Source organism: Delphinapterus leucas, chromosome 11, assembly GCF_059928025.1.
Source record: "Delphinapterus leucas isolate spDelLeu-1000000601 "Yukka" chromosome 11, BTC_Dleu_Yukka2, whole genome shotgun sequence".
NCBI lineage: Eukaryota > Metazoa > Chordata > Mammalia > Artiodactyla > Monodontidae > Delphinapterus > Delphinapterus leucas.
The window spans coordinates 3,419,058-3,430,132 of record NC_143139.1 but is presented as its reverse complement, the minus strand read 5'-3'; the positions used below and the strand labels follow the sequence as shown (position 1 = coordinate 3,430,132).

The 11,075-nt window shown below is 57.4% G+C and overlaps 1 protein-coding gene across 7 annotated transcripts in view; it reads right to left on the bottom strand.

Moving 5' to 3' along the window:
* Window positions 1-504: 504 nt before the first annotated feature.
* The window catches only part of SLC6A13 (solute carrier family 6 member 13), a 40,722-nt gene continuing 30,151 nt past the window's right edge, over window positions 505-11,075 (bottom strand). For 3 of the 7 annotated variants that reach the window (XM_022577264.2, XM_030761831.2, XM_022577269.2), the window contains 4 exons: window positions 10,326-10,428; window positions 9,751-9,851; window positions 8,540-8,710; window positions 505-8,236 (listed from right to left, as the gene is read on the bottom strand). In XM_022577264.2, coding sequence (XP_022432972.1) covers window positions 8,129-8,236; window positions 8,540-8,710; window positions 9,751-9,851; window positions 10,326-10,428 — 483 coding nt within the window. In that variant the 3' untranslated portion in view covers window positions 505-8,128. Of the gene's footprint in view, window positions 8,237-8,539; window positions 9,122-9,750; window positions 9,852-10,325; window positions 10,429-11,075 lie in introns of those variants that run through there. The other 4 variants (XM_022577263.2, XM_022577267.2, XR_002645093.2 and 1 more) reach the window with 4 other exon arrangements.

The window sequence follows — 11,075 nt, the reverse complement described above, 5'->3', positions numbered from 1 at the left end:
TAGTAGAAGTTAACGGGGGACTTCCCTGGTGGTCCAGAGGTTAAGACTCCACGCTTCCACTGCAGGGGGCACGGGTTCGATCCCTGGCTGGGGAACTAAGATCCCGCATGCTGCACAGCACGGCCAAAAAACCCCAAACAATAACAATAACAACAACAAAAAACTTGACTCCATTTCTTGTCCAACACCTGTTCCCCTCAAGATTGAGGGGTATCAGAGAAAAGGGAGGACTGAAACAGCATACCAGTCCGTGTCCCTGTCCTTTGAAGTAAAAGCCTTAAAAAAAAAAAAGAAGTTGACATTTGAGTCAGCACTGTGCTGAAAACATACACATCCTTACATGCATTATTGTTTCATCTTCATAAAAATATTTGAAGAATGACTATTAACTCCGTTTTATAAATGAGGAAATGAAGCCCAGAGAGATTAGGGAACAGGCCCTGACACCCCCAGGTGCTCAGTAAACTATTTTTGAATGGTTTGAACAAACTTACCAGTGCAGTAACTGGGGAGCTGAGCGGCCACGTTGCTGTGTGACCTTAGGCAAATCACACCTCCTCTCTGGGCTTTAAGTCTCCCTGAAAGAGAGAATGACCCCTACTCAACTGTGGTGTTGGGAGGGCAGGGCATACGCATGAGATCCATAAAAGACAAGGAGAGATACTGCCTTTGCTCGCCAAGCCATCGCGTAGCCCAGCTCGGGGCCCGAGCATAGGGTCACCAATGGGGTGGCCAGGAGACAAGCCTCACTGTCCCCAGACCAGAGGCAGCTGTTTCAGGGCCAAGTTGTCCTCAACAGCTGGAGTGGGGGAGACCCACCTGGGAAAGGAGTAAATGAAGGGAAAGCCAGAGGGGAACACAGGCTGAGGAAGCAAAGCCCAGAGCCCAGGGTGGGCGCAGGATTTGGGAGAAGAGAACGCAGATGAGCTGATCTTCACGTGACAAGTTTGTTCTTTTTCAAAAAGGCTGTTGAGAGGAGCATGATTTATGGGTAAGAGTGAAAAACCGGAATGGCAGAATGAAAGCAAGAGCATGTGAAAAGGAAAGCTGGCCCAGGGCCATGGCAAGTCAAGGGGAAACAGGCTTACCTTACAGCAAGCGGGACTCAAGTTAGACTCAAGGAAGAACTTTCCAGGGGGACGTTAGACATAAAAGCTGTACTGAGCTCTCCTTTTGGGGGTTGAAGGCCAAAGGAGAGCACCCCACCCTCCTGCCCCCCTCCCTGCCCCCCTCTACTGTGCCCTTCTACCCCCGGCCCGTTTGCCAGGAATACTTAAACACAGTGCTATCCTCAGTCACGATGACTTTCAGAAGTCTCCACTGTCCCGAGGGTTCACGCCAGCTCTCTCACCTCTCCAACCCCTAGCACCAGCTGCCCTGCTGCCCATCTGCTCTGCTAAGCTGGGGCAGGGTGTGGGGCAGCCTGGACCTCACCACACGCCAGTGCTCTCCAGAAGCAGAGGAAACCTTCAGGAGGCTGACAAGCCCCAAATTCACTGTTTTCAGGGTCTGGGCAGGTAGGCGGAGGAGCGGAAACAGGTGGAAATGCTGCTGCCCTCCACGCGTCCCCGGGGGCAGCGGCCCAGGCCCTGGACGTCCCAGCCCCACTTCAGCCCACACCCACATACCAGCTCCCCGTTCAGCACACACACTGTTGCCGCTCCCGTCACGTCCCCTTGCACACACATACCTGTGTGCACAACACCAAAACATGACCCCCGTCGAGTCCTTCACACCCCGTGGGCCGCCCGCACCTCCGATGCCCCCCGGGGCACAGGCCGCCCTGCCGTCCGCACCCCGGTGTGGAGCCCACGGGGAGGCTGACGGGTCTGGCCCCTCTGCTGGCCGCTTCCTTCCCAGCTGCGGGGCACCGTCTGTCTCCCCCTCCTCTCGCTCTCTGGCCCGGGTCGCTCCTCTCTCCCCCGCTCCCTGGAGCCAGCCCCCTCCCCGTCTCAGGACTTTCCGCCAGCCAGGCTTGTCCCTGAGCAGCTCAGATGCTGCAGAGGAGCTGGGGTGACCCCCTTGTCCCAGGATTCCCCAACACCAGACTTCCCTCTGGCCCCGCTCACGGCACGGACACACACTGCCACCCAGTCCCCCTCCCAGGTGTCGCCCCACCCACCCACCCCGCACCCTCTGCGAGGAGCTCACCTCCTCCCGTCTGGCTCCCCGGGTCCCGCAAGCCTCGAGGCCCCAACAGAGTCCCAGGGAAGCCGCTAGGAGACCCGACCTGAAAGGGAAACTGTCCCCCACCTTCGCTCCTTCTCTGCCTCCCAGCTCAGAATCCCATCCAGTCGTGGTCCTGGGACCCCCAGACAGAAAGCGACTCGTGTGTGTGTGTGTGTGTGTGTCTGGGCACACTCGAGTGTGAGCTGGTGTACTGGGAAGTGGAGGGGCAGAGAAATACCACAGCAGCAGGAGGGACTGAGGCCAAAAGTTTGTGAGCCAGGATTACAACACCCAAGCTCAGGAAGTCAAGTCCTCTGTCCCCAGCCCCTCCCCACCTCCCTCCCGGCCAGAGCTCCCCCATGGGCGGGCGCTGTCCCAAGACGACCCCCCAGAGCTGGGCTCGGAGACTCACGCCCACCTCGTCTCCCCACCTTTGCCCCTTGTCCCTCCCCGCCCATCTCACCGTGCCCCCTCTGGCGCTGGCTCCTTTTCCTCCGGTGGGCACAGCCCTCTCTCACCGGGGCGGTAGGATGGGCACCACCAACAGCCAGGCTGGAAGCTGAGATCTCGGGAGGGGAACTGGCCTCGCTGACGAGGGGGTGGGAGGAGGTGAATCACTGCTGGACTTTTCCACAAGTACCTGCCCTCTGTGGTTTCAAAGCAAGGCTCTGGACCTTCACAGCCACAACCCTCTTCCTTGGGATTTTCCTAGAGAAGGTGCCAGAACACACCTCAAGAACACCTCAGGTTTGCAGGTAGACAGGCCTGGGTTTGACGCCTCCTTTGTCTGTCGGCCAGACAAGCATCTGAGCCTCTGTCTATCGACCCATCAAGGGTGCGTGACAACACCTACTTCACAGAGATGCTGGGAGGGCGAAAGGCAATCTGGGAGACTGCTTAGCGTGTTGTCGGTGCTTCAGGGCACTTGGTGATGTTTGCTGAAGGGTCGTCTGGAAGCAGGGGCTGGGATGCTGGAGTGTCCCAGGCAGCAGTGACGATGCTCTGGGGACCTCTGGGCACTCAGCACACAGCTGGGACTTGTCTGATTGCCTGATGGCCATCAGTGGTGAACTGGTACTTGTTGAATAAATATCTGTGTCCCCACTACGTGCCCGGTGAGCTTCTCCAGAACGGGGTCCTCATCGCTGTTTCTGAGATGTCCTCACGGTGCTCATACAGGACCGTCCGGGGCCATTCACTCAGGACAGACAGTGCCCCCTTCCGGATAATAAAGACGCTTCTTCGGGCCCAGGTGGTGGGGGGAGGAGAAGCTGTGAGGAGAAAGGGAAATTTCCCTTTGCCTGTTCCTCCCCTGTGTGTCCTAGAACTTCCCCGCAGGGCTGGGGTGTGAAGCGCGAGTCTCAGTCTGTAGTTTTCCATCGAGCACCCCCCACTCAGTGTCTCAGGCCCCTCTCAGCATCTCCCTGAGGCTCCCCGTGGAGAGACTACCAGAACAATCCAGCAAGCCAGGCAGGCTGGGGCGGAGAAGGGCTGTGGTCCCGGCCGAATTCACACTCTGTTTCCCCTGTGCTCGGCGGGCATGGAGTGATTGAGTTGCTGCAATGCCCTGTCCCTGTCCCCACCGTGTGTCAACTGTACAGCTCGCTGCAGAGGGGTACCAAAGTCCGTGTGATTACCTGGCTGCAGTCACTCAGAACAGAAGACCCAGCCTCTCCGGGAAGGGGCGCCAGAGGGAGGAAAACCAGGCTGGGCAGAGGGTGAATTTCCTAGCTCTGTCATTCAGTCAAAAATGTTACTTCACGCCTACAGTGTGTGGGGCTTTTCTGCGAGGACCTGGGGATACACATGTCACCTCCCCTCCACCTCACGAGAGAAGAGCTGCCGTGTTTGACCTCGCCTCCCTCTAACACCCGAACTCCCTCACTCAAGCCCACCCAACCCCGCAGCTTCAGCCCCCACTGGGCATTCAGAACAACTGGTGAACTCTTGGGGGCAGGAGACCCCATTTTACAACAGGTAGGGCTCCCTAAGTTACCTGGAAAGCCTGCCTAAGACCGGCCTGTTTCCATACTGGGGAGGGCCCAGAGTCAAGATGAAATAATGAATCCGTTATCTTGCTGCAGTGAAACCCGTCGAATGTTCTCCTCACCACAGTCATCTTCTAACCCGTGCATACTTTTAGAAGGCCTGGCGTAGAAGGAGCCTAGTTCCTAAGCACCTAACTCAGCCTAGGTGCTTTACATGTCACACCATTTTGTCCTCACAAGAACCTTGAAATGTAGGAATTATTAGCCCATTTTACAGATGAGAAAACTGGGGCAAATAGAAGCTAAATGATGTGTCCTAAGGCTTCATTTACTGGTGGTAAATGAGGGAGCTGGGATTTGAAGCTGGGCCTCTTGGCTCCAAAAATCTTTGCTTGTTCCACTGCAGCAAACTGTTTCCCAGACCAGGAGTATCTAGAGGGCAGGGGTCACTTTTCATAATTCTTTGTTTCTGCCTCTAGCATTTAATATAGTGCTGGCTCAGAGTAGGCATTTGGATGGATGATGGAGGGATGGAGGGATGGAGGGATGGAAGGATGGATAGAAGGAAGGAAGGAAGGATGGATGGATGGATGGATGCAACTTGAGGGAAATTTTGATTTCAGTCTTCCCTCTTCTGAAAGGGCATTGCTCTCCCAAAAACAGGGGATAGACTAGGGCTTGGAAGGACTCATGTCTTGCTTTTGTTGGACAAAACTGCTGGTGCTGAGCAAGACTCCCAGGCCACAGGACGCAGGTTCTTTTAGCTCCGCCTCTCTCTTGCCTCCTAGCAAAAATGCTTAGTTAATAAATGTGTAGCCTTCTTTTTGGGGCCTAATGCAACCTGATGCCTGCGGCTGGGGAATCCAGGGGAAGCAAGGATGTCGCTGAGCTCTTTCTGGGCTTTTCTGTTTCATTGACAGCCCAATGCAGGGGTGGGGGGAGGGTGGAATCATGGAAAATAGGGTGGATTTGCTTGAAATATGTCCCCAAGGCAGCTGTTCCTACACCCTCCACTGGACTCTAACAACACAATGATGTAAATACTACTATTCCCATTTTATAGAGGAGCAAATTAAGGATCGGAGCGATGAACTTGCCCAAGGTCACAGAGCACATAGACCTAAACCAGGCCTGCCAGCCTCCGTAAAAGGGTACGCCTGGCAGACTGTGGTGTCTGGGTCTATGCACGTTCATCTGAGGGGAGTGAGGGACTGTGTGTGTGCACGTGTGTGGATCTGAGACCTGGGTGTGATCTGAGCACGGGCTGAGGTCTGAGGCTCCACGGCAGCCTGACGGGTTCAGTGCCCCCTCCATGGCTCCCCAATCTCCACAGGCTCCAGTCCTAACTCTCCGGGTACCGCTGCGCTCCTCTCTCCTTCCAGCTATCACTTGAACTGAGGCTCTATGCCTGCCTCACAAGAACCTTGAAATGTTGTTAGCCCATTTTACAGATGAGGAAATTCGGGTGAACAGAAGCTAAATGATGTGTCCTAAGGTCTTCTTCTCTGACAGGTGTGGCCTCTAGACAAAGGGCTCCCCTTCCTTTTCTGTCTTCTTCCTCTGGGACCTGCAGGATCTGAATCTGCCCTTCCAGGCAGAGCTCCAGTAAAGGGGACAGAAAGCGGCCCTGCCCCCACTACCCCTTCGAGGGGGTAAAGCCACGTCTGGGTATTTCTGCTGCCGTTCCCTGACGTGACCCCTGGCTTTTAGAGCAGCTCCCGATCAGCCATCCCCTCACTGGTCTCATGACCTCACCGTTGGGCTCTCACACCCATGACCCCATCCAGCCCTACAACAAACCCGTGTGTGGGCGGGGTGCCCAGTATTACCTCCATCTGCAAAAAAAGAAGACCTGAATTCCACCAAGAAACACAGCAGGTCCGAGGCCGGTGACGACTAGAAGCTGTATCTCCTGATCCCGGTGCCAGCGGGTCACTTTCACACTGTATCACGCCGCCAACGAAGCTCCGAAATAGGGTTCAAACCACCGTGACTGAACTGCTCACCCCCCTCCCTGGGCCTAGCAGATCCCTGCAACTTTGCTAGGATGGAGAGAGAGACATACCTCTGCCTCAGAACAGCCTTCCCAGACCCCCAACCCTAGACCCTCAGGATCCTTCCCACGCCCACTTATTCTTTCTGAGACCTTGCTTTTCTTCCATAGCGTTTGTCATCCTTTGTCCTTCAAGAGATGTATCTATTTTTGCTCCTCGTGAATCCTGAGCACAGCACCATGCAGTAGGTGTCCTGGAAATGTCCTCAGATGGGTGGAGACGCCAGGTGTGGGACCTCGAGGCCCACACATTTCTCTAGCAGACTTATTTCTTCCATCTTAGGACTGCCTTGCTACTGGCACACTGGGGGGTGCCCAGCCACTGTCCAGGAAGGAACCACCAAGGCCAACACACAGCAGGGCTGCTGTCACCGATTTTAATAAACTCTCCCAACGGCGAAGAATCAAAACCTGAAGACTTCGGTGCATTTTCCCACTAGCTGACTCGTAAGAAAATCGCCCAGGAAATGCCCTGCACCTCCCAGGAACAGCTCGGGAAGAAGAGCTACATGAACAGAGGTGGGGACACAGGAAGACATTTGGGGGGAAGGGCTGCTGTGTGTCCCCGCTCCCCCGTGGGCCCCGGACACACGCGCCCGCTCCAGCTCCCGGCAGCTGCCCAGAGCCAGGCTGCGGCGCACGCCTGTGGGAGCCGGGGGCGAGGGGGGGGGCGGACGCCAAGGCCAGACCCGCTGACCCCGACGTCGCACAGGCTCTGCCTCCCACCTGGCTCCTCTCTGGGCGCATCTGCGCGCTCAGGCCCCGCAGCCGAGCGGAGGTCCCCGCAGTGCGCCGCCATCGTGGCCGCGCCGGGGCTGCCGCATCCGCATCTATCCATGCTCCTTCCGAGCGGAGCAGCGTGGTGGTCCCGAGGCAGCGGCTCCCTCTTCTGGCCGAGCCGGGTAGTGCCCTGCTCCGCCCGCGGTCCCTGCTGTCCCGCTCTCGTACCCCTGACACCAAGCCCCTGGCGGGCGCACAGAGTTTGCACAGGCGAGGTCAACGCAAGGAGACGGCAGGGGAAATCGGGCAGGAAGAAGCCCAGCCGCTCTCCTCCTCCTTCCTCCAGCGGGGGCTCAGGTGCCTCCTCCTTCTCCCCTCCATCGCCTTTTATTTTTTTTTAATTAACTGATTTATTTATTTTTGGCTGCGTTGGGTCTTCGTTGCTGCGCACGGGCTTTCTCTAGTTGTGGCGAGCGGGGGCTACTCTTTGCTGTGGTGCACGGGCTTCTCATTGCGGTGGCTTCTCTTGTTGCTGAGCACGGGCTCTAGGCGCGCGGGCTTCAGTAGTTGTGGCACGAGGGCTCAGTAGTTGTGGCTCACAGGGTCTAGAGCACAGGCTCAGTAGTTGTGGCTCGCGGTTTCTAGAGCGCAGGCTCAGTAGTTGCGGTGCACGGGCTTAGTTGCTCCGCGGCATGTGGGATCTTCCCGGACCAGGGCTCGAAGCCGTGTCCCCTGCATTGGCAGGCGGACTCTTAACCACTGCGCCACCAGGGAAGTCCCTAAAAGCCCCACTTTAAAGTGAGGAGGTGGGCAAGGCAGCAAGGCGGGGGTGGGGTGGGGCAGAAACCAAGCGGAACTGCTCGCAGCTGGTGGGAAGAACGTGGATTTAATGGAATGAAGGGCGCCAAACAGACCTCTCCCGCCCCGCCCCCGCCTGCAGCCTCACCCCACCTCCCAAGGCCCCTCTCAAAGGGGACGCTCTTGATCCTGGCCCTTCACACCTGTCCAGCCACCCCTGGAGCAGGGAAGTTGGGGTGGGAGATGCCCAGCTCAGAGGTGGATTCCAGCATGTCCCCTCTTATCTTGTCTACCCCGGGTGGTGTGGGGCAGAGAAGCACAGCAGGGCTGCTTCTGTGCCTTCCTTCTGCAACTGTCCCCACAGCCAGGCTCACTGGCCCCTTGTCCCAGGGCCTGCCCCCTAGCAGTGAGACTCCAGTTCCGACGTCCTGGGCGTAGCCGGGGCAGAGGGTTCCGCTCGGGCCCACTGGGGCAGGTCCTCAGCTGGGCACATGAGCTGGCGAACTCTCTGCAAGCAGAGTGGAGGGGTCCGTCATGAGCCGGAGAGGGGGCAAGTCTGCCAGCGTCCCTCATCGCTGCCTCCCCAGAGGTGCCAAACCTGCTCTCCAGGTGCCAACACCCTTACCACAGCAGTGTCTTGGAGGCATCCTGTCTCTTCCTGAGACTGCTCAGCACTCCCTCTGTCCCTCTGACCCCACACCAGGGACCCTGGCCCTCCTGTGTGCCAGCTTCTACCCAGGCAGGCAGCCACCTGCCAACAAGGGGACCCCAGTTCATCCTCTGACTGCTTTCCTCCCCACCAGCTCCCTACCTCTCTGAAAGAGCCCTTGAGGGTGCTGAGTTTGTAGCAGCTCCAGGCGGGAATGCAGATCATGGAGGAGAGAGCCAGGAGCCAGCCCAGGGCATCGCCCCACCACGGGTACAGGTACTTCTTGTTGTAGGTCAGTGGGGTGTACTTGATCAGGGAGGACAGGAAGGTGGCCTGAGGGTGAGAGTAGAAGAGACGCGGCTGGGGGAGCATGGGTCCCCCCGACCAGCTGGGCCAACCTGCCTCCGAACTCCATCCACATCTGCTCCAAGTCCACACCCCCAGGAGGTACTTCCGGGGCGCCCACCCCGTCCCTCCAGGGTCCCTGTGCCCCTGGGCATCCTCAACTGGGACATGGCTCTGTGCCTGGCCGTGAGCACCTGGAGGGCAGGGCTCACGCCTGGGTCGCCCCGGCCTCATCGTACTTGGCACACAGTGGGTGCTGCTGACACAGGTAAAGCCAGAGCGGCAGTGCTCAGTGGCTCAGGCCCAGACTCCGGAGCCAAGCTGCCTGCGCTTGAGCCCCAGCTCTCGGCCACCTTCCAGCTCGGGTGAACTGCTTAACCTCTGGGGCTTCCGTTTCACCTGAAAAGTGAATACAATGGTAATTCTTACTTCGTGGGGTTCTTGTGAGGATTGACCGGGTTAAACGCGTAAAGCATTTGGTACCCGGCAGGATAAGTGCTCTGGAACTGCACGTTATCTCGGTGCTTATCGGTATTGTTCTCAGCAGCCCGATGCACCTGCCGCATTAGACTCACACTGTGGGGCGGAGTCCGACAGCCCTGGCCCTGTTTATCCTTCTGTGAAACGGAAAGGAAGAATCTATCCTGCTGGCATTTTCTAGAACCCAACAGGAGGATGAATGAAACTTTTAAATGATTTTCAATGCCCACGGATAAGTACCTTCTAGGGCTATGGCCCGTCTACCCTTCTGCTCTACCATCTCTCTCCCTTCATCTGGCTTTCCTCCCGGAGGTCATCGTTTTTCTGTTTTTTTTTTTTGCGGTACGCGGGCCTCTCACTGTTGTGGCCTCTCCCACTGCGGAGCACAGGCTCCGGACGCGCAGGCTCAGCGGCCATGGCTCACGGGCCCAGCCGCTCCGCGGCATGTGGGATCTTCCCGGACCGGGGCACGAACCCATGTCCCCTGCATCAGCAGGCGGACTCTCAACCACTGCGCCACCAGGGAAGCCCCCCGGAGGTTATCTTACTGTGCACACAGCCGGTGTGAGGAAGAGCCAACAGTATTTGATAAGGGGCCACGGCCTGTACCCAATCATGTCTTCAATGTTGTCATAGAAGCGCCCGGCACCTGCCACGAAGAAGGAAGGGGGAGAAAGGACATCCTTTAGCATCCAAAGCATCAGGATGGGGACCACACCAACCAGGAAGGGCAAGGACAGTGTGTAAAAGACATCGTGGCTGTCTTCTCCAATCCCTGCTGGGAGCAGACCCTTCCCTGGATGGAATTCGTAGGCATAAACAGCAGTGGGAAGAACTTGGCTTAGGCAAAGGCAGGAACTTTCTGATGATCAAGGTTGTTAAAGGCTGAAAAGCTCTGGGTAGGATGGGACACGGGCCCACCTGGGTGGCCCGGGAGCAGCCATCACCAGGAGGGTGGACAAGGCCGCCTCTGGAGGGCTTTTCCAATGGTAGCAATGTAGGTAGGATTCTTGAGATGTTTGAGGTTGGGAGGGAGAGAAGTCTGAGGAGAAGGTGGGTGTGAGCAGTGAGGTCTCTTTTTTGTCCGAGGGCCCTGGGAAGGACCACAGGAAGAGTCACTCACCGTAGGCCCACGCCACACAGAGGGACTCAAAGATGGCCACGAACAGGAGACACATGCCACTGGCTGCGTAGTAGTCAAAGAGCTGAAACACGTACATACCGCCCTGCCCGGGGGGAGGAGAGAGACAGAACTTTAGCCAGAGGAAACAGGCACCCTCGGGGCACGGAGCAGAGGTGGGGAGGGTCACAGGAGTCAGAGATTAAGGGACAGTGTAGTTTGTAAGCTGTAAAGCACTCGGCAGACATGGGACAATAATAATGTTTGATTATTGTTTTTGGAAGGAAGATGCATGAAAGAGCCATTGTTAGCTCATCCCTGAGAACACGCAGGGGTTGACCCAAAAGTCCAGGACAGCGTGCATTTTTGGCAGAGGGTCAGGATAGGGGCCGCCATGGGTGTCATCAAGCTGACGAGCTCCATCTCCCTCCTCCCCTGAGACATCACTCAGAATGTCACCCACCCCAGGGTTCCCTTTCTGCCTTTGAAGTCTGTCCCTGGAACGTGGGTCAGCTGCCTGGGAACTCATGGGATCTTGCTGGAGAGGCGATTTTTCCCAGCCCAAAATTTCTATACCTCTCAGCTTCCGTGGAGCCAAAGCACCCCTCAGCCACGCCCAGAGCCAGGTGGTCAGTGTTTCCTGGGGTGGGAAAGGGCCAGGGCCCCCGGGCCCCGAAGCCCAGAAGGCGGTGACCTGAAACTACAGCAGCCTGCCCCCCCTGCCAGGTGGCAGTCACCCACCTGGGCTCTCCT